The 24,238-nt window shown below is 43.4% G+C and overlaps 1 protein-coding gene across 1 annotated transcript in view; it reads left to right on the top strand.

The window, feature by feature from the left end:
- Nucleotides 1-9,220: 9,220 nt before the first annotated feature.
- Nucleotides 9,221-24,238, top strand: part of Prp4k (Pre-mRNA processing factor 4 kinase) — a 268,851-nt gene continuing 253,833 nt past the window's right edge. Inside the window, 1 exon segment of the mRNA XM_067104540.1 lies at nt 9,221-9,379. Within this exon segment, the coding sequence (XP_066960641.1) occupies nt 9,297-9,379 (83 nt within the window). The 5' untranslated portion in view covers nt 9,221-9,296.

Here is a 24,238-nt window from a genome sequence, read left to right as displayed (position 1 = left end):
TAACATATCTACAGATGTATGTAATGTTCTTGTTGATTGTGGTGCTACTTCCCACATCATTACTGATAAATCCAAGTTTAAGTGTTTTGATGAAGACTTTGATGAATCAAAACATATGGTTGAACTTGCAGATGGTGCAAGATGCAAGAATATTGTTAAAGGTAAAGGTAAAGCTAAAATTGTACTTTTTTGATACAAATGGTATAAAACAAAATGTTGTTCTTGATAATGCCTTGTATATTCCTACTTTTAAGCAGAATATATTTTCTGTACAATCAGCTGTTAGTAAAGGAGCCACAGTAAGCTTTAATCCCAATCATTCTGAGTTGATAAGCCCAAATGGTGTGTCTTTTGAAATAAATAAGAAAGGTAAGCTGTATTATCTAAATAATGTAAGCTCATGTAAATCTCGTTCACTAGAGGAGTGGCATAAGGTTTTGGGACATTGCAATGTTAAAGACATTTTGAAGTTAGAAGATAAAGCTGAAGGTATGAAAATTAGTGACAAAAGTAATTTTGATTGCATAACTTGCCATGAAGGTAAAATGCAGATGAGAGAGCAAAGAGTAAAATGGAATTTGTACATTGTGATCTTGCTGGACCAATGAGTATTGAATCAAGGGAGAAATCTAAATATTGTATTGTTTTTTGTAGATGATTATTCAGGATCTGTTTTTGTTTATTTCTTGAAACAGAAAAGTGATGCACTTAATGCTACTAAGAAATTCCTTGCTGATACTAGTTCTTATGGTGTTGTTAAAGATTAAGGTGTGATAATGGAGGAGAATTTACTTCTTCAGAATTTAAAGAATTTCTGGTAAGTAATAAGATTAAACAAGAATTTTCTTCACCAAATTCACCACACCAAAATGGTACTGCTGAGAGAATGTGGCGTACATTGTTTGAAATGGCTAGATGTCTCTTAATTGAAGCAAAGCTACCAAAATTCATGTGGAATTATGCTGTTAGGGCAGCTGCTTATATAAGGAATAGATGCCATAATTCTAGACTAGATAAAACCCCATATGAAGTGTTAATGTCTAAGAAGCCTAAACTTGAAAATATGCATATTTTTGGTTCCTGTGTTATGCTTATGTAGAAAAGAAAGCTAAGCTAGACCCAAGATGTGAAAAGGGAATATTTGTTGGCTATGATTCATGCAGTCCTGCTTATCTTGTATATTATCCAGGAACTGACAGTTTGAGAAAGGTTAGGTTAGTACATTTTACTGATAAATTCAATTTTGATAAATCCCAATGTCTAAAGGAAGGTGGTGAATCAGAAGATAGTGAATCAGATTCTGATAATGAGAATGTCATTTGCAATGAAAAGAAAACAACTGTTAATGATAATCAAAGTGATCCTGTTTCTAAACCTATCCTTGTTGAAGATGAGCATAGTGAAATTAATGCAGATTTGACTGAAACTGAAAGGGAAGGTGAGTCCCGTTATCCAAGTAGGGAGCGAACTGCTCCCAAATATCTTGAAGAATCCTGATGATGTTGATTTACTGGGCTATTCTGTTCATTATTGTTGTAAAGTAACTGAAATTCCTGAAAGCTATAGAGAGGCATTAAATTCACATGTGGCTCACAAATGGAAAGCTGCAATGGATGATGAAATTCAGTCTTTAAGAGATAACAATACTTATGAATTGTGTAGTTTACCAAACAACCGTTGTATTGTAGGTGGACGATGGGTATATGCCATTAAAGAAGGGTTAAATGGTGAAGAGCAATATAAAGCTCGCTATGTTGCAAAAAGGGTATTCTCAAATTGAAGGTGTTGATTATACTGATACTTTTTCTCCTACTGTGCGTATGACCTCAATTAGAATGCTTATGCAATTGGCAGTACAACATGATTTAATTGTGCATTGTATGGATTTTAAAACTGCCTATCTTAATTCTGATAGTGATTGTGAAATATTTGTTCAACAGCCTGAAGGTTACAATGAAACAGGTAGTAATAATGAACAATTGGTTTGGAAATTGAATAAATCTCTGTATGGTTTAAAGTGTAAAGTCACCACATCGGCGCCAGGATAGTGTTTCGGCGGCGCCATTAATTAAGTCTCCGCTGAGCTTGTTTTCTTTGGTGACTTCCCATTTTCTTCAAGCTCAATTAGTCACGCCTAAAACGTGCCAGGTCACGCATTTTAATCATTTTTACTTTATGCGTATTTATACAAATGTCACACATTGTGTATCACATGTTTCTTCATTCACAGGCATCAAGACTGTATCCATATTGTAGCTCTGTATGTTTTGTATTGTAATTTGTACTCGTTCACTGCATATTATTGTTTATTGTTTCGACCTCAGGTCACAGTCAATTCCATTCTCTCGCGGCCCGGCGTCAGTCGGCCGCAATATAACTGCCTGGATCTGTAATAAAGTAGCAGTAACTTTTACCTGCTCGTTTCTTTGACACCTTACAGTGGTGACCCCCGGAGTATCCCGGAGCCATTAGCAGACTCACACGGCGACTTAGTCTTGGCTCCAGGATTTCTCCAAAACGCTCTTAGCGGCCTAAACACGGTGCTGTAACCAGCGTTTGAGCGTGCTGACTCGTCGGCGTACCCCACCAGCGTCACTAGCGGAACCACACGGCGCGCGAAAGTGTGCGTACTGACGCCGAGTACCCCACTCCAGTAAGGGGTCAAAGGAGCGAGCATGGACGCGGATATCCCCTCCTTCAGGCAGTTAAACGTGGACCCGCGGACTCAGAGGTTTACCTACCTCCCATCACACCCGCGCCTGCCCCCGCATCGAGGCCCTCCCGCAACTCCACACCAGCGCCCCAACACACGACGGCCGGGCAACACAATCGCGGCCGCCCTCACCGTAAAGCTGCCGCCCGCACGCAGGGGAACCCATCGATGTGGCTGCGCAGGGTGGAGAGCCACTTCAGAATCGCGGACCTGACGGACGAAATCCTACAGGCCGACACAGTGCTCAACGCCCTTCCGGAGGACGATGTACAGAAAACTCATCTCGCGAGTACCAAACACACACCCTCACATACAGCACCACAAAAGTTCCTCCTCAAGCTTGCTCCTGCCCATCGCCCGAGCGGGCCGCCCGTGCTATCGACCTTGCCATAAACCCACGCCACGACCTCAATTCAAGAGACGCTTGGGGCATGGTCGTAGATCTCCTGTCACTACCAGACTTGGGTGGCACAAAGAAGCGGCAGGAGATAAGCTTCACACGGGAAATCTACCTTTGCCAACTCCTCCCGGAGGCACGCAACCAGATCGCTCACCCTTACACCATGCCTGTCGAGGACCTCATAGAGACGGCGCAACACCTCACAGACTCCGTCAAGGCTTCACAGCTGCTAAAACCGGCCACACAGCCGGTCAGCTCCGTCCAGCCTGAAGAGCGACGAGCAGCCCGTCAACGCCATCGCCAACAGGCGTCCACCGAACCACAGCAGAAGGAGGTCCCGGGCTTCTGTCGCTACCACAAGTGGTTGGAAAGGATGCCCGAAACTGCCTGCCGCCCTGCTCATTCGCCCGTTCAAAAAAGCGGGGGGCGGCGGCCAGCAGGACAGGCCGCCATGGCAGCCGAAGAACCCAGGGCCTCAAAAACAGTAGGTTTTACGTCCGCGACACCGTCTCCGGCAGGATGATGCTGGTCGACACAGGGGCCTTCAAATCGGTCTTCCCAGCATCCAGAGAGGACCGCAACCAGACACCAGACCCGGCCGCTTTCCTGACGGCCGCCAACGGAACCCCCATCCTCTCCCACGGCACCAGGCTCCTGTCGATCTCCATCCTTGGCCAGAGTTACTCCTGGGACTTCATCGTCGCGGACGAGGAACCCCACTCCTGGGGCCGATTTTCTGGCGCACTTTGGCCTGCTAGTCGGCGTGGGGCACAAGCACCTCCTCGATACCGACTCCTGCCGGTCTCTCCCATTAACAGCGGGACCCAGACCCACCATCAGCGCCGTCGCCCCCACCAGTATGCACACCTACTGTCGGAGTTCCTGAGATATTTAAGCCTGAGCTTCGCCAAGTCCCCGGGGCCCCAGCCAAGCACGGCATATACCACCATATAGTGACTAAAGGGCCCCCGATACATGCGAAGTTCTGCAGGCTTCCCCCTCAGCGCCTTCAGGAGGCGAAAAAAGCATTCGCGGAGATGGAACAGATGGGCATCTGCAGGAAAGCCTCCAGTCCATGGGCCTCCCCCCTCCACATGGTGCAGAAACCGGACGGCTCCTGGAGACCCTGCGGCGACTACAGGCGGCTCAACATTGCAACAGAGCCCGACCACTACCCTCTACCCAACATGCAAGACCTCACGGCCTCCCTTTCACGGGGCCAAAATATTCACTAAATTGGACCTTCTTAAATCTTATTTCCAGGTACCTGTTGTGCCAGAGGACATACCAAAGACAGCCATCATCACGCCCGCCGGGTCCTATGTGTTCGCCTTCTCCACCTTCGGGCTGAGGAACGCCGGGGCCACCTTCCAGCGGCTCATGGACAGCATCCTGGGGACCTAAAATTCTCGTCTGCTCGTCGGCGACATTCTCATATTTTCCAGGTCTCACAGCGAACACCAGAGACACATCAAAGCAGTCCTCCAGCACCTCCAAGAGAACGGCCTCGTCGTCCGTTTCGACAAGTGTACCTTCGGCGTCCAGAAAGCAGAATTCCTGGGTCACGAGGTGTCTCCGACAGGCGTCCGCCCTCTTACATCGAAAGTAGCAGCCGTAGCCAAGTTCCCGACACCCACCTCCATCAAGGCCGTCCAGGAGTTCCTTGGGATGGTAAACTTCTACAGGCGGTTCATCCCCGGGATCGCGCAGACACCACGGCCCCCTGACGGCAGTCCTAAAAGGCCAACCAAGTCCCTGTCTTGGGGACCCAGCCAGCAGCAGGCCTTTTCCTTGACGAAGGCCGCCCTCACCAAGGCAACCGCCTTGGCACACCAGGATCCCAAGGCCCCAGCTGACGACAGACACCAGTAACGTCGCCTGCGGTGTGCTGTTCTGGAGCAAATCATCAACAGCGCCCCCAGCCCATCGCCTTCTTCAGCAAGAAGTTCAGTCCCGCAGAGACCCGCTACAGCACCTTCGACAGGGAACTCTGCGCTGATGTACCAGCGCAGTTCGGCACTTCAAGTTCCTCCTGGAGGGGACGCCCTTCACAATCTTCACAGACCACCAGCCACTGGTTCACGCCTTCACGAAGCAGGGGGACGCATGGTCTTCCAGACAGCAGCGCCACCTCTCAGCCATAGCCGAATTTACCTGTTCCGTCAGGTACCTCCCCGGCAAGAAAAATCCCGTAGCAGATGCCCTCTCCAGAGTCGAGTTGAACGCAGTGCAGCTTGGTGTAGATTACCAGGACCTTGCCAGAGAACAGGCCGCTGACCCAGAAACCCCAGCATACCGCACCGCCATCACATCCCTCAAGTGGCGGGACGTGACCCTCGCCCCCGAAGGCCCCAGCCTGCTCTGTGACATCAGCACAGGTCAGCCCCGCCCTTTGGTTCCAGCCTCACGCCGCCGCCAGGTATTCGACATAATTCACGGCCTCTCACACCCCTCCGGCAGGACCACGCCAAACTGCTTTCAAAAAGTTCGTCTGGCACGGGTGCAAAAGGACGCCACGGTTTGGGCAAAACAGTGCCTGCAGTGCCAGACCAGTAAGGTGGGTCGTCACACGCAGTCGGGGGTAGGCGAGTTCCCACAGCCAGGCGCCGCTTGGCCACATCCACATCGGCGTCGTCGGGCCCTTCCCCATCAGGCGGATCCAGACACCTCCTGACGGTGGTAGACCGTTCGACGAGGTGGCCCGGCCACACCCATGCAAGAAGCCACCGCCAGTGCGTGCGCTGAGGCCCTGCTCTCCAGTTGGGTTAGCCGCCGGCGCCCCGGACCACATCACAACCGCAGGGGCCCCGCTTTCCTCTCCGGGTTGTGGTCTGCCCTGGCTCAACTGCTGGGAACCACGCACCACACCACCACAGCGTACAACCCAGCGGCCAACGGCCTGGTGAACGGTTCCACAGGTCCCTAAAGTCATCCTCATGGCCCGCTGCACCGCCGAGGACTGGAAACATCAGCTGCCGTGGGTCCTCCTCGGGTTGAGGACGCGCCCCAGAGCCGACGGCACCCCATCCGCAGCTGAACAAACCTATGGGGAACCCCTCGTGGTGCCGGGAGAGCTCGTGACGGATGAACGCCACTCCCCATCACTGCAGAGGCTCGCGACGTGGCCGGCAAGTTTGCCTTGCAGGCGCTCATACATCGACAAAGCAACCACCTTCATGCCGCCACAGCTGTCATCCGCCACCCACGTCTTCGTCAGAGTCGACGCCGTCCGTCCACCACTAACTAAGCCCTACAGGGGACCCTTCCGCGTGCTGGAACGAAACAGCAAGGCGTTCCAGCTGGCACTCCCAGGCAAGGACAACTGGGTTTCCATAGACCGGTTAAAGCCCGCCTTCCTGTCGGAGAGTCCCGGCAGCGACGCAGCACCCCTTCCGCCCAACCGCACTCCAGCACGCCCTCACCCCCGCAGGCGCGCCGCCCAGGAAGGGACCGCCCAACCAGCAGCCTCACAGGGGGGAGGCCCCTCCGTTATCTTCAAGGAGCCGCGGCACCCTTCAGCGTCCCAGCAGATACAGGGATTAGTCAGACGCGTCCCCTCGTCTTGGGAGTATTTGTAAAAGTCACCACATCGGCGCCAGGATAGTGTTTCGGCGGCGCCATTAATTAAGTCTCCGCTGAGCTTGTTTTCTTTGGTGACTTCCCATTTTCTTCAAGCTCAATTAGTCACGCCTAAAACGTGCCAGGTCACGCATTTTAATCATTTTTACTTTATGCGTATTTATACAAATGTCACACATTGTGTGTCACATGTTTCTTCATTCACAGGCATCAAGACTGTATCCATATTGTAGCTCTGTATGTTTTGTATTGTAATTTGTACTCGTTCACTGCATATTATTGTTTATTGTTTCGACCTCAGGTCACAGTCAATTCCATTGTCTCTCGCGGCCCGGCGTCAGTCGGCCGCAATATAAGCTGCCTGGATCTGTAATAAAGTAGCAGTAACTTTTACCTGCTCGTTTCTTTGACACCTTACAAAAGCAGTCAGGCAGAAATTGGAATAATATGCTTCATGATTTCTTAATTCAAAATAATTTTGAGCAATCATTAAGTGATCATTGTGTGTATGTCAATAAGAGACATAACTTTCAAGTAATTATTTTGGTTTGGGTTGATGATATGATCATTGCCAGTAGTAATGAGAAAGTTCTGTTTAACACTAAACGTGTATTATGTCATAGATTTGAGATGAAAGATTTAGGGAAACTTTCATGGTTTTTGGGTATTGAGTTTGTTTTTGATGGAGATTGTATAAAAATGAACCAGAGTAAGTTCATTGAGAAAGTTTTGAGGAAGTTCAAAATGGATGAATGCAACCCAAAGTCAATTCCTTGTGATCTAAGTGTTAATAAATGTACTTTTGAGGAAAGTCCTGAACTAGTTGATAGTACTCTTTACAGAAACATTGTTGGAAGCTTGATATATATCATGACTTGTACTAGGCCTGATTTAAGTTTTGTTGTGTCTAAACTTTCACAGTATATGGTTAGGCCAACTCAAAGTCATTTGGCTATGTGTAAATATGTTCTAAAATTTCTTAAAGGTACTAAACAACATTGCCTTGTTTTTAAGAGGTCTTATGATACTATTGAGATTTTTGGTTACTGCGATTCAGACTGGGGTAGTTCTGAAGATCGTAAAAGTATTTCAGGTTATTGTTACCAAATGAATGCTGATAGTGCTCTTATTTCTTGGAAGATTAAGAAACAACGCAATGTAGCTTTAAGTTCTTGTGAAGCTGAGTATGTTTCATTGACTTTTGCTATCCAAGAAGCAAAAATTTTTGCAGCAGTTGTTAATTGATATGACTAATGTTGAAGTCAAACCCATCATGTTATTTGTTGATAACCAAGGGGCAATTAAACTTGCTAAGAACCCTGTTTACCATCAAAGGTCTAAACATATAGACATACGCTATCATTTTATCCGTAATGAAGTTATGAGTAAAAATGTTGATTTAGTGTATGTCCCCTCAAGTGAAAATAAAGCCGATATGTTTACAAAACCAGTAACTAAAACAAAGTTGATTTATTTTAATTTGTGTCATTAATGGTTTTGTAATATTGACCTTTGATAGCTATATATTCTTTTGTTTTGATTACCATGATGTATGTATTTGTTTGATGTGCAGTAATTTGCAGATTGATGAGAATAAAAGTTTATGAGGGGTGTTAGAATATTAAACTTTTATTTATGATGCATTGGTAATGTTGATTATACGCTTGGGTACAGTCATTTGTTTTTACCCATAATTCTTACGATATGCGTGGCATGACGCCGCCTCAAGTAGTGTAACCGGCAAGTGCATGGCCGAAGGTACTCTGTACTGCAGTATCTCCCACATTCTCCATTAAAGTGACTCATTTATGTAGTGATCGCTTTTATTTAATCCACCATCATGTCCTCTGCGGTCACACCAGTTACCTTGATTCCTAAAGGTTATTAGTGGTCTCTGTTATTAAAATGAAATGCAGTGCTAAAGGAGTTCCTGCTTTAATCCTAACATCAGCAGGAATCCACTGCTAAAACCGAGTGACTATAGGACTATTATCTGAAGTTCACTGATAATTGATAATAGCCTAGACCTATGGCCTATATATGACAATCTCTCTCTCTCTCTCTCTCTCTCTCTCTCTCTCTCTCTCTCTCTCTCTCTCTCTCTCTCTCTCTCTCTCTCTCTCTCTCTGAACTATACATATTTATAAACTTTACGTCCTTTACTTAACAAATATTGAATGTTAACCGTTTTCCAGGTTTTGAAATGGGAAAACTATATAAACAAATTTAGGAAAGAGTGGTTGTAGGTAGAATCATTTAAATAATGGCTGGTGGAAGTGCTAGGTGGTTCCAGCAAAGGTCTTTTTTTCATGTAAATTTTCCTGAAATGAAAATACAACAGGGGTGAGAGCAAGCAGATAAACTAGCGTAATTTCTGGAGGTCTTGGTAGATATGTAGCGTAAATCTAGCGGACACCACCCGGGACCCTCCGATTTGGCGTACAAGTAGTCAGTTGAGTTGGCAACACTGCGTGCGTCGAGTTCCTTAGTGTGGAAATCTTGCAGATCTGCTTCAACCTTCGTACGGTTCGTTGCCTCACCCCTCGCCCAGTTGTTTATTGCGGGCTACGTACGTTCGATCTCGTTTCGTAATGGTCTCTTGTAATGCTTGTATCCAAACCCATCAATGTTTACTTCTGCTGCTACGGAGCCAGCAGCATAATGAAACCAACAAGTTTTTCTGAAAGGTGACTATTAATTACCTTCAAATGGTAACAGATTTACTGTCTGCATAGTATGGAATCAGTCTACTGACATTTAGTTTGGACTTAACTTTCTACAGCCACAGAAAGCTAAATTAAAAGATTTTCCTGAAGTATATAAACCTTTATGTTAGGCAGGCATATCTTCGAACGCAGGTTGCTTTAAACATTGAGACTTTAATCAAGTTGGGTCTTGGTACGGTAACAAGTGCTGGGTAGTAGCCGTACCGGTGCCGGTAATAAAGTCACAGGAAAAAAACTCAATTTTGGCCAGGAAAGTCACGTCAATTTATGGTGGACGGTAAACATTAGGTTAGGTTACTTTTTTTCCTGTGACATTATTACTGGCCACCATAAAGTACGATGACTTTTTTTCCTGTAACTTTTTTTTGTTAATTTTTTACCAGGATTCCTTGGTCCCACCCACTCAGTTGGCTGATACTTCACTTTTTCATGTGCTACTATGACCACGTTGCTGCTGAGACTCAGAGGTGGTCCTAAACAAGTGATTCTCAACTAAGTAATTAACGCTGCCATACACTATACTTGGTTAGCCTCTTTTAAAGTTTTGCTTCTCAGTGAACACTACCATTCATGGAGCATTAATAGAGGTGTTTTGTTTCCTTCTCTGTGTGTATGTTTGTTTTTATGATGACCTTGCTGCCGTCTTGTGCGAGGGATAAGGGTGACAGACATCAAGTTCCAGGGGGTAAGCGACAGGAACAGTTAAGGATATCTGTCTTAGTTGATCAACTTTTGTGGTCCAATGTTTTGTCATTAATAATTTAATCATTTATGTTGAAAATTGTGCGTCAAATTGTGTAAGATGCCTCAAGTGTGCACCCTAGAGGCCTAGACAATCAAATTTTTGGATCAATTCCAAGAACTGCACAAAACTGTATAATCATCTAGTATGTGTTTTAAAGGAATCCAGGTAAAAAAGCCACAGGAAAAAATTCACAATAATTCATGGTGGCCGGTAATAAAGCCACAGGAAAAAAGTAACCCTATGTAACCTAACCCAACCTAACCTAACCTAACCTAATCCTAACCCAACCCAACCTAACCTAACTTAACCTACCTAACCTAAGCTAACCCACCTAACTTAACCTAACCTAACCTAATGATTACTGGCTGCATATTCCCCAACTGTATCATGGTTCGGGACCTTCCCTGAAAAAAGCAGGATGCCATATCTTAAAAACTAACCATAGAATCTTGAAAATAATCTCAGTATGTTTACCACACCCAAAATACTTGAACTGTCCTAACCTAACCCAACCAAACCTAGAGGCATGGCAAAAAAAAAAAAAAAAAACGAGGCACCCACTCGTCTGGCTGAACCATAAATACAGTTGGGGAATATGCTTGCTGGCCACCACAAATTGTGACTTTTTTCAGTAACTTTTCCTGTGGCTTTATTACCAGCCACCGTTTTAAAGTCATGATATCATGCTTTATGACAGTTGAGACAATTTGCACCTCATAAGCCATCTTTTTCTCATTTGTAATGCCTCAGACACATCTAACATAACTAATAATTTTTTAATAAGAATTGTGTTTGTTCCACTCCCATGAGTTTACCTACAGTTGTTAACGAGAGGTCTTGTCCCCTTCCCTTTCATCCCTTATATTCTGCATAGAGCAATGAAACTTTTTTGTAAGAAGTCTCGGTTACTTATAGAAAGTCTTAATTACAGCTGTCCAACGTTGGACAATAATGGCCAATACCTTTCGTGATTCTGGTGTCTTAGTTACTACTGTGGTGGTTAATATGTAAAGCCTAGCCACCCGGAGTACACAAAAACCCAGACTTTGGCCCTTTATACACATGAAATATTCAACCGATCGGGATGAAACTCAGGCTTTAGAGGTTTCCCAGTAAGGTCTCTAATCGTGCCAAATTTCATCGAAATCCTTTGAGCCATTCTGGAGATCCAGATATTGATTTTTTTCGTACAGGGGATGTTGTAGGGGGTGGGTGGGTAAGAGACCCAACATATCTGTGGAGCAATAATGGTAAAAGATACACCTGTGATACTAGTTTTCCTGAAAGTTCGTAATTTGGAGGGGTGCTTTTTGGGGTTTGTTTTTTGAAACCGTTCAAATTAGCCACCAAAATTCCGATTTCCTGATGCTCAGGTATGGATTGCTTACAGCACCGTTTTCTTAATGCATGTGAATAGCAGGTGGTGTTAGGAGAAGCTCGCTGACTTACTGTCAGATATTTTGATTAAAAATTATCACACATTGAATTTTCCTACGCAGTTTTGGTTTTGCGATCGTTGACCTACTCTAAATAGAGCCTCAACAGTTAGAATGTTTTCACACACACACACACACACACACACACATATATATATATATATATATATATATATATATATATATATATATATATATATATATATATATAATGTATAATCATGAAGCTACAAATGTTGCTTAATATCAAATTCACGCTACCTCGGGAATATCTCCGATGGAGAATTGTCGCCGAAGGGGAATTTATATAAGTGGTAAATGAATTGGTATCGTCGGGGCACGAACCCTAGACACGAAACCTATTCAGCGACTCTAGTAGACGCTTAGCGTCTACTGGAGTCGCTGATCAGTGGATAGCTTCTACTGGAGTCGCTGAATAGGGTTCGTGTCCCGACGATACCAATTCATTTATCACTTATATAAATTCCCCTTCTGCGACAATTCTCCATCGGAGATATTCCTGAGGTAGCGTGAATTTGATATTAGCTTATTATTTGTAGCTTCATGATTATATATAAATCATGGTGTGATAAAAAATTTCATATATATATAATCACAAAATCCACCTAAGGAGGTGAGTGAAAGCCGTGACTTTGAACAAGTACTTTCGTAGTTTATTCTACATTTTGAAATATAGAATAAACTATGAAAGTACTTGTCTAAGTCCCGGTTTTCTCTCACCTTCTTACGTGGATTTCGTTATATTCTCAAGCATGCGTTCTTTCGTGCTGCATTTTATATATAATATATACGTGTGCATATATATATATATATATATATATATATATATATATATATATATATATATATATATATTTATAAAATTATGCAGCAAACAAGCTGAGTTGACCATAATCACGGAGAGCCACATAAGTCTAAGAAAACTATATCGAAACCCTAAATAACCTCCATTCCTTTGTTACCTCATTATTCTCGATCTATGGTGTTGCCACAGCAAAAAAGGACTGAAATCACAGGCAAAAAGTGTTGAAATCACAAATTGGGTAGTAAAGCCCAGCCACAAGAGACAGATATGTAGGTCAGGGATACAAAGGAAGGGGTCGGGCGTAGTGCTTTACTCTGCAGCCTTATAAATTATGATGAAAGCAAAAAGTAGGAATATTTTCCCAATGAGTATAGAAAGCGAGTGCCATAATAATATGCACAATGCTAACCATGCCTGAAGAGGTAGGCACTGGCACTTCTTCAAGCAATACAATTTGAAGACATATAGCAAATGTATCCCCTCAGAAGCACGCGACCATGTAAATGCAACGCATCTTTGTGGGTAACATCTTTTTTTTTTCTTATTTTTTCTTCTTTGTCATCGAGGATAATACAGGCGAACTCATTCCAGTTATTGCTGTTGAGGAGACTAGAGTAGACTAGAGTACTGTTCAAATAAAATCGGGGCCGGGTCAGTGTTGGGTGGCACTGGAATCAGGTGCTCTTGCATAATTTTCACATCATCAGCAGTGGTTCGTATTGTAATGGCACTTGCTTTCTATAATGATTGAGAAAAGACTCCTGCTTCTACTTTTTGCTTTCATCATAATTTATTAGGTTGCAGAGTCAAGGCCTACGCCCTACCCCTTCCCCTGACCTCCATGTCTGTCTCATGTGGCATCAGGCAAAAAATAAGGATAAACCAGCGAACTTCCAACACCGGTGGTTGAGCAAACTCCCGGTAGTGCCAGGTGTTGTGAAGCCTGACACGCAGCGATGATTCTGCCAGTCACAAGAAAAATACGTAATGAGTATGTATATGTGTGTATATATGTATATATATATATATATATATATATATATATATATATATATATATATATATATATATATATATATATATATATATATATATAATTTATTTATTTATTCATTCACAAAGCTTCCCAATACTTATTTTATACAACATTATTTACATAAGCTCAAATTTTATGCACTATGTTCATGATGTTTTACAAATCAACGATTAAAACCATAAACGCGGCTTTTTTTTTTTATACCGTGCATTTGCTACTCATTTTCTACTGCCCAGCAAGACGACAATTCAATTCACCTACAAGCAAGTGTGGACATAACAATTATCCCAAAGGGGGATGGAGCCGGTTGAAGGACAGCGCAGTCGGGCGATAACCGATCGTTTGGACAAGGCCTTAAATGCCATAGATAAGATAATAGAATTTAGGCCAAAGGCCAAGCCCTGGGACCTGTGAGGTCATTCGGTGCTGAAAGAGAAATTGACAGTCAGTAAGAAGGTTTGAAAGGTTTAACAGGAAAACCTCGCAGTTGCACTAGGATACAAATTTAGATAGGGTGGAAAGTCAAATTGAATATGAACGGAGGTACAGTAAAAGAAATGAGAGGTTGCAGCTAGGGGCCGAAATGATGCTGCAAAGAACTTTAAGTAATGCCTACAGTGCACCACGTGAGGTACACTGACAGCACGACCCCCCTACGGTGCCTAGATGCCATGAGGTCACACGGCTCCCTACCAGAAGGTTTTCATTCCCGAAACTATAAACACAAACCATCATTCCCAAGTGTCATTCATAATCATGTATGTTGTCGTTCACTCATTTACAGCTTTATGCTTGTTGAATGGAATTGGAATATAGAATTTAGGCCAAAGGCCAAGCGTTGGCACCTATGAGGTCATTCAGCGGTGAAACGGAAATTTACAGTCGGTAAGAAGGTTTGAAAGGTGTAACAGGAGGAAATCCTCGCAGTTGCACTATGAAATAATTGTTAGGAGAGGGTGAAAAGTAAGGTGGAAGAAAGAGAATATGAACGGAGGTACAGTGAAATGGGTTGCAGCTTGGGGCCGAAGGGGTTGTACGTGATGTTATTCCTCGGCCTAAGCAATTTGTTTTCGCGCCTCACTTCGTGGCCCTAACTTCTGGTCTGTCCTCCTCAGCCAAAAATTCTTTATTGAGTCTGCCATCCTCAGCTTAAGCAATTCCTCAACTTTCCCGTAGGTGGGTAGTGCCATCAGGACACCTCGTGTGGTGCACTGTAGGCAATACTTGAGGTTCTTTGCAGCATCTCCCTTCGGCTCTTGGCTACAACCTCTTTCATTCCTTTTTCTCTACCTCCCTTCATATTCTCTTTCTTCCATCCAACTTCTACCCTATTTAACAATTGTTTTACAGTGCAGCAGTTTTTCGTTGGACGGGTGGGTAGAGCTCTCGGCTAGCACGCTGTTGGCCCAGCGTTCAACTATCCGACTGGTCAATGAAGATTTAGAGGAATTTATTTCTGGTGATAGAAATTCATTTCTCGTCATAATGTGGTTCGGATTCCACAATAAGCTGTAGGTCCCGTTGCTAGGTTATTATTATTATTAAAATAGTTTAACCAGACCACTGAACTGACTAATCAGCTCTTATAGGGCTGGCCCGAAGGATTAGGATGAAATGCCAGGTCTAGGCCATAGGCCTAGAACTGGGACCAAACAGGTCATTTGCATGATGATGAATAAATGAAAATGAAGTTTAAAAGAAAAAACTGTATAACAAATATGCTTTACTCTGAAACGCATGTATACAATAAATACATTTGCTCGTTTCCATGCATACAAAAAAAAAAAATTAAAGATTAAAAAGAATAAAATAAAATTTCATAAAAGTCAAAAATTAAAATTCAGAATTACAATTTTTTTTTTTCTTAAACGCCCTTCAGGCTTCTGTATTTTCATTGTTTACTTGGATTTATATTTTGTCTATCAAGTTACACTTTTTAATGAAAGATAAAATTGGGATGACTGAAAATGTATAAGATTCTGATAAAATTTCCCCCATTGATTTATTTCCAAAGGTTGATACTCGCTGTTGATTATATTTTGGACAGTCGCACAGCACATGTTTGACTGTTATCAACACTTTGCATTCTGGGCATTCAGGAGGAGGGCCACATGGACTGTTCATCAAGTGTCCATGTGTCAAACGAGTATGGCCTATTCGCAGACGCATCAGAATTAATTACTTGTGTTTGTCTCTCTCTCTGACATGATGAGCTCCATTTTCCAACGCTGGATTTTATGTTTCAACTTATTATATATAGGTTCCTCGTTCCATATGTTTTGCCATTTATTTATAATGATTGTTTTTATATCTGTTATGTAATCACTAATTGGGATTTTTATATTTGCTCTTACCATGCGGACTGCTTCTTTAGCTGCTTTATCAGCTTCCTCATTTCCTTTAATCCCTACATGGGCAGGGATCCAACATATTTCAATATTTTTTCCATTATTATACAATTTGTAGAGTTCATATTTAATTTCCTGTACAATATTATTTTTTGAGTAGTAACCTTGAACGGCTTCTATAGCGCTTCTTGACTCGCTAAAAATAACAAAATTATAAATTTTGATGGCTACTGCGATTGCACATAACTCTGCTGTGAAGACTGAGGCATTATTAGGCAAAGATAACTGATATGACTTGTTTTGGATATAGCTGCATATCCTACTCCATGTTGTGATTTAGACCCATCTGTATAAATCGCGTAATGTGAATGCTTTCGTCTCATATGATCTATGGTTTTTTGTCTATGGTGTTCTGGGGTATATGAGGAACTTTTTGATAAATATTTCAACTGAGTGCAAGTCCTTATTTTATTCATAGTCCAATGGGGTGGTAACTTCACTGTTGGAGGTACTTGTATATCTATATTCAGTAATTCAAACAATCTGTTAGTTCTAATTGGGAAAGGAGGTGAATGATTGTTTATAAATATATCTTTTAGATCAAATAGATTTTTTGTTGGTGAATCACTTGCCTTGATTCTTAATGCACTTTTCATTGTTATGAACTCTCTATGGAAGAACAGTGGCAGTTCACTACATTCGACTTGTACTGAGGAGACTGGTGAGGATCTAAATGCTCCTGTACATATTCTTAGCCCTTCATTGTGAATCGGATCTAATATTTTCAGTGCTGCTTCTGACGCTGAACCATATACTTCACTTCTGTAGTCAATGATTGATAACACTGTTGCTTTATACAGTATGGTAGGTAACCAGTTGGTTCTTAGCCACTTAAAATAAATCTGATCCTTCGGGCCAGCCCTAGGAGAGCTGTTAATCAGCTCAGTGGCCTGGTTAAACTAAGATATACTTAACTTATTTTTACAGTGCAGCTGCAAGGTTTTCCTCATGTTACATTTTTCAAATCATCTTACTGTCAATTTCCCTTTCAATGCTGAATGACCTCATAGGTCCCAGCACTTGGCTTCTGGCCTAAATTCTATACTCCAATTCCAATTCCTCAACTCTTTCTTTCCCTTCCGGCTTTTCCCCTCAAAGAACGTTCAGTTACAATGAAGCTCGCCTAGCAAATCATTTGGCATCTATAGCACGACCTATATTAAATGACGGCAAAAACAGACTTAGCAGCATCCCGAGAAGTCTCTTCGTAAAGAAACCCTTAGTGGCATTTACCTTTTTCCAACTAAACTAAGGCAATCATCATGGTAAGTAACCCCCATAATTTTAGAGCCACTTCTTTCGCTATAATCCTTATTGTTTGTGCCTGGTACCAGTTTCTCAGATTCGTTTCTTTACAATAAACTAAACATATTTAAAAGGTAAATAACATTTTACAACAACCATTCTGTTCTAGAGCAACCAGCTTATTAAAAGCCGTAGCGTATTGAGATTTCATTTGTAAAATATGGGCCTGTGTACCACTAAGTTTTTTATAACCTGCATTTTACTTCATTCGCTAATTTACAATTTCTTTCAGTAGTTTACAATTTCCATTTCCGTAATAAGCAGAAATTTTAGCAATTAAAGAGACCCATTAACACAAATACCATTTCATATGATACATCCACATGGCATATTCCATATCCAGTGGCAGTCATTTTAAAACCCTCCAAACGTCTCTGATCTAAGTTCGACTATTTTGCTCATTTGTCTCCTATTCAGTGTCAAACACACAAAGAAAATATTAAGTATACGTTAGTTTAACCAGACCACTGAGCTGATTAACAGTTCTCCTAGGGCTGGCCCGAAGGATTAGATGTATTTTATGTGGCGAAGAACCAACTGGTTACCTAGCAATGGGACCTACAGCTTACTGTGGAATCTGAACCATATTATAGTGAGAAATGAATTTCTATCACCAGATCTCCTAGGGCTGGCCCAAAGGATTAGATTTATTTTACGTGGCGGTTACCTAGCGATGGGACCTACAGCTTACTGTGGAATCTGAACCACATTATAGTGAGAAATGAATTTCTATCACCAGAAATAAATTCCTCTAATTCTTCATTGACCGGTTGGAGAATCGAACGCTGGGCCAGCAAAGTGCTAGCTAAGAACAGTACCAGTGAGGAACTGTCAAATTCACAAACGCACTAAGCCAATAGTATCAATAATAGTTACAATAATAAACAACCAGTCCTGAGAATTATTAGTCTTTAAATTGGTTTCATGGACAGAATAGAACAGAATATAGCATTTAAGCCTAAGGCCAAGCACTGGGACGTATGAGGTCATTCACTGCCGAGAGGGAAAATTGAGAGTAGAAAGGGTTTGGAAGGTGTAAAGAGTTTGGAAGGTGTAACAGGAGAAAAGCTCTCAGTTGCACTATGAAACAATTGATAGGAGAGTGTGGAAAGAAAGATACTGTAAGAGCCCGACGCCGTCTCTTCCAAACACACGTGTGTTCGTCAGTCGTCATCCATCGGAGTGGACAAGACAAAACGAGCATCTCATTTTCTTTCTCTGACGGAACGCGACTTCAACCATACAATATTTCCGTCTGTTTCTCCCTAACCATTGTTGTCTTGATGTATGTACAATCACCACTACTTGCATTGCCATGCAAGCATTCTAATCATGTACTCATAATGTTCCAACGAATCTTCTGTATCAAACTGTGTGTATGTTTTTGTTTGTGAAGACGCCAAACGTCTCGCCTTCTCACATATATTATGCTACTGCATTGTATTCATTAATCTGTCTCGAATCTCATGCAATTGGCCACATGTAGAATTTCCTGGCCTTTCCATTGGTGTATATTTGAACACTGTACGTTTATTATGTCTATCAATATCGCCATCTGTTTGTGTGCCCACAAACACAGATGTCTGAATCTTTTACCTCTGTTTTCACCTGTCTGTGAGTAGATGCTACTTTACTGCTCGCATACGTCAATAACATCTTCGAAGATTCTGTACATTCATCTCGGTAAGGAACCACCAATAAACCAGTTAACACCCAGCCAGTATGTCACTCAATCTCCTGTCCTTACACTGGTGACCCCGGAGTGACCCGAAGGACCCGGCCGACCCAAGATGACGACCCACACACCAACAGACCCTTTGCCGCCTCGCTTATTCCCGCCGTTCCCGAGTTCTCAGTAGATGTCCGACCCTCCGAGATGACCCACCCCACCACTGGAGCCCTGGACGCCTCCTCCAGGAAACCTGAAGCCGCCCCCGCACTCGTACTGGACGAGCTGACCAACGAAGGGCCAGCCAACGTCATCCTTCAGCCTGCTGCCGCCCCCCTCGAACTGTCTACCAAGGATTAGCTGCCGTCATCCTTCAGCCCTCGAGCTGGCTACCGAAGGATCAGCCTCCTTCAGCCGTTCTCCTCCAGCTGGCTACCTAAGGATCATCCGACATCACCCTTCAACCCGTTCCCATCCTCCTCGAGCTCCTGCCGGCCAGCGCCGCCCTTCAGCCTCATACCCGCCCCTAGCCCAAGCCCTTCGAGCCAACTACAATTGTCAGCAAGACGATTTCCGCATCGATGCCTTGCTTTGGGGGAAACGTCGATTAATCAGACATTATCCACGTCTTGTGGGGGGGAGTATTGTAAAAGCCCATTGCCCCGACGCCATCTCTTCCAAACACACTCGTGTGTTCACCCACAGCCAGCCGCTCCCACGCACAGCGCAACCCCCGCTAAATCCGTGTAGCCGCGGCAGTCTTCAACGCTCCAGCAGATACGTCGATTAATCAGACATTACACACGTCTTGGGGGGTTAGTATTTGTAAGAGCCCGACGCCGTCTCTTCCAAACACACGTGTGTGTTCGTATGTTTGTCAATCGTCATCCGTCGGAGTGGGCAAGACAAAACAAGAGTATCTCGTTTTCTTTCTCTGACGGAACGTGACTTCAACCATACAATATTTCCGTCTGTTTCTCCCTAACCATTGTTGTCTTGATGTATGTACAATCACCACTACTTGCATTGCCATGCAAGCATTCTAATCATGTACTTATAATGTTCCATCGAATCTTCTGTATCAAACTGTGTGTATGTTTCTGTTTGTGAAGACGCCAAAAGTCTCGCCATTTCACATATATTATGCTACTGTATTGTATTCATTAATCTGTCTCGCATCTCATGCAATTGGCCATGTGTAGAATTTCCTGGCCTTTCCATTGATGTACGTTTGAACACTACGTTTATTATGTCTATCAGTATCGCCATCTGTTTGTGTGCCCACAAACACAGATGTCTGAATCTTTTACCTCTGTTTTCACCTGTCTGTGTGTAGATGCTACTTTCCTGCTCGCACACGTCAATAACATCTTCGAAGATTCTGTACATTCATCTCAGTAAGGAACCACCAATAAACCAGTTAACACCCAGCCAGTATGTCGCTCAATCTCCTGTCCTTACAATATAAGAGAATACGAATTAGATACAGTAAAAAGAATGAAAGGGCTTGTAGCTAGGGGACGAAGGGACGCTGCAAAGAGCCATAAGTAATGCCTACAGTGCACCGCATGAGGTGCACTGACGGCACCACCACCCTACGGGTGTTTCATGGATAGTTGTGAAAATAAATGGTCATTACCCTTTACTAAGTGACGCATTGAATGGAATATGAAATGTAGGCAAAAAGCAAAGTGCTGGGACCTATGAGGTTATTCAGAATCGAAGTAAATTATTAAATGGAAATCGTTAAAACAAATTGTTAAACGTTTTTGGTAAAAGAAACTTTGCATCTCAAAGCTTATGTGATCAACCAGATTTGTTTGCCAAGCGACCCCCACTCTCCCCCCACCCCATTAAAAATGTCGCGCAATACTTTAACAAAAATTTACATCAGTATTTCAGAATTTTTTTCATAATCTATAGCCTAAAATTCTTTTCACCTGCGTTAAATCCCACATTTAGCCACGTAGCTTAAGACCTTTGTCCATGGAAGTGTAGCTGACCATCACATTATCAAATGTTCATGCCAATGAAAGGAAATAATTTCTTTGTACTAGCTCCTTTAAACAAACAATTTGATATTTAGTTTTACCTTCTAATTACAGATTGTTCAAAAGTAGTCAAATTACGTAACTTACATAATTTTTTTTTTTCTTTGCTCCCAATACATTTAACAGCGCTCGTGGTACTGGACAGGTATTCATGAGTATGGTGTCAGATTTCAGCTCATTGTCCCACAAATTAGCTAAGGGCATTTGAGTTGTCACAACCAATACCCAAACCACATTTCCACTATGAGCGTTGAGCAAATGGAGTTTTCAGCAATTCCATGAGGGTGGCTTACATTAATTTGCTTTTGCTTACGTTTAAAATTTGATATAGGCCTCTCACGTGTATTCACTCACACGTGAATACTATTAAACAGTTTGGTATATTTCTAAATTAAGTTTTTACCTTCAGCATCTATAATTATATGGATGATAAACCAGATTCGACATATTTTGTTTTCCCCTATCAAAATACCGAGGAAGTATTCAAGAACTGAAAGCTGAAGAACCATTATTTATTAATTAAAGAAAAACAATTATAATACACAGTTAGATGGTAGGTTTACGAATGCAGAATATCCGAGGAACCAAACTTACAAACCTATCAGGATTTTAATGAAAAGCGCAGCATGAAAATTTAGAAATTAAATGAATAGAAGCCTACATCTATCTTGTCGACATCTTGGATCCCTAGAAACATCAGCCTAACACCGAAAGGTTCGCAAATCCGCCCCGTGTCTGCACATTTTCTTGAATTCTGGTTCCTCCATCAAATTGTGACCTGTAACAGAAAGACAACGGCAGCAGAAAATGTTCTTACGGCAACTCTGTAAAGAGAACGTTAACTCTAATATTTATTGAAATAGGTACGATACCTTGTACTTTAAGGATAATCCATATATATATAAATGTATGTATATATGTTTCAGCATAACTCTGAAAAGCATTGAGAAATTTCAACCAAACTTGGTATACATATGACTTACTATCTGGAAAAGAATACTGCGGGGGTAAGACATCACTAGCACTAAAGGGCACCAAAGCAGGGAGGGGGAGGGCTTCCCTGAAATGGGGCTGCTTATGCTCGTGGACTCAATAACTTTAAAAATTTATCATCCCCAATTTCGGTATGCATATGACTTACTATCAGGAAAAGAATACTGTCGGGGTAAGACAGCAATGGCACCAAAGGGGTGGGGGTTGGGAAGTGGATATCAGAGAGATTGAGAGGGAAAGGAAGTGAGAGAGAGAGAGGTGTCAGGGAGAAGAAAGAAGGAAAGAGACAGGGAGGGCTGGAAAGAGAAAGAAAGAGGGAGAGGAAGTGAGAGAGTAGAGGGGGTGTTTGGGAGAAGAAAGAGGGTAAGAGAAAGTGAGAGAAAGAAATAGTGAGAGGGAGGGGAAGTGAGAGAGTAGAGGGGTTGTTAGGGAGAAGAAAGAGGGATAGAGACAGGGAGTGTTGGGGAGAGAGTGAGAGGGAGAGGAAGTGAGAGAGAGTAGCGGGGTTGTTAGGGAGGAGAAAGAGGAAAAAAGTGAGAGAGTGACAGGACAGGAAGAGGATATGAGAGAGAGAGTAGAGTGGGTGTTAGGAAGGGGAAAGAGGAAAAAGCGAGGGGGAGAGAGCAAGAGTTATCCTGGGCGGCGCCAGGTTGGTCAGCTAGTTAACTTATAAAAACCATGAGTTACGTTTCTCCAATCAATGCCCAAAAAAGTTATTACCCACTGAAAACTTGTAACCATCTGGAATTGAACTGAATTACTATCTATCAAGCACCAGGTCATGCAGACCATATGGTGTTATGCTCCGCTATTTATGGATAAAGTTATGGTCTTAAGGCTGTATAACAAAATCTATTCTTTACAGTGTTTGTGAGGCTTCAAGAAAAGTCAGGAGTGAAAGACTGATTCTTTATTATTTTCGACAGGTGTTTATAAAACAAAAAGCAGACGGAAAGGTAGCGGGCGACCCAAGGCCTCCCACTGCGTCCATACATGATTTGTGTTTTCTGGCAAGCATAAAAATACATACAACATTTGTTACATGGCATATAAAAGGTAGATATACATATCAGCTGAAAGGCTGTATAATGATGCATAAGATGAGGTACACACAGAATCTGAAATAAAGACAGGTAAAATACATGACGTGATTAATGTACATCTGAAAAGAAAAACAAGGGAAGAGAGACGCAATTTGTCGCCCTTACAAATACTCCCAGGCAATACTTAGAGGAGCAATAATTGGATGAATCAATATTAATCATGGAGGCGCTGAGGCAATCGGAGTAGGGGGGCCCCTGCTTCTGGAGAACTGTGGGCATGGGATGGAGCTGACACCTGGGGACAGCTGGATGCGTTTTCTGGGCCACCCCGGGCCCCGCTTTGGTGGGGAAGCGGGTGCGCCTACAGGCAGGTATTACAGGGGAACTCTGGGGCGCCTGCCGCCTACTTCGCAAACTTTGCTGTCTAACAGGAATGCGGATTTCAGTCTGTCAATGGTGATCCAGTCCTCCCGCCCGTGGATGTCGAGGAGGAATGCTTTGCTGGCCTGCCTGATGACTTGGTGGGGCCCCCTGTAGGGTCTGGTTAAGGGTGGGCAGTGAGCATCCACCCTGACGAAGACATAGGCGCAGGAGTGTAAGGCGGTTGGGCTGTAGGTGACGGTTCTGTTGGTGAAGGTCTTGTGGCAGGGCACAAACCTCTGTGCGAGTTCCCTCAACCTTGGAAGGGGGTGTTGGCCGACGGCGGGAAGAATTCTCCAGGTACGGTCAGTGTTTCCCCGTAGACTTTCTCAGCAGGGGAATCATCGCTATTTGCTTTCGGTGCGGTGCGGAGACCCAGCAGGACCCACGGCAGCTGTTCCTTCCACCTCTCATCGGTGCAGCGTACCATGAGAGCTGCTTTAAGAGAGTGGTGCGCCCTCTCAACCATGCTGGTCACTGCGGGGTTGTATGCCGTTGTACTGTGTAGAGTTGTACCCATGAGGTGTGCCAAGGAGACCCAGAGCTCTGACAGGAAGGCAGGTCCCCTGTCCGTAGTGATGCTGTCTGGCACTCAGAAGCGGCTTATCCAACTGGAGAGGAGGGCCTCTGTGCATGATATTGTTGATGCTTCATCCATGGGGGTTGCTTCGGGCCAACGGGTGGAGCAGTTTATGATCGTCAGGAGGTATCTGGTTCCCCCCGACTGCGGAAGGGGCCCGACGACATCGATGTGGATGTGGCCGAACCACTGACAAGGCTGGGGAAAATCACTGATCCCAGATTCAGTGTGCCGGGATGCTTTGCTTGTCTGGCACGGGATGCAGCTCCTTGCCCACTGGCGGACGTCCTTGTTGATGCCATGCCAGA

This window comes from Macrobrachium rosenbergii, chromosome 5 (assembly GCF_040412425.1).
Source record: "Macrobrachium rosenbergii isolate ZJJX-2024 chromosome 5, ASM4041242v1, whole genome shotgun sequence".
Lineage (NCBI taxonomy): Eukaryota > Metazoa > Arthropoda > Malacostraca > Decapoda > Palaemonidae > Macrobrachium > Macrobrachium rosenbergii.
Note: the sequence above shows the minus strand (reverse complement) of the source record. Positions and strands in the feature narration are given on the sequence as shown.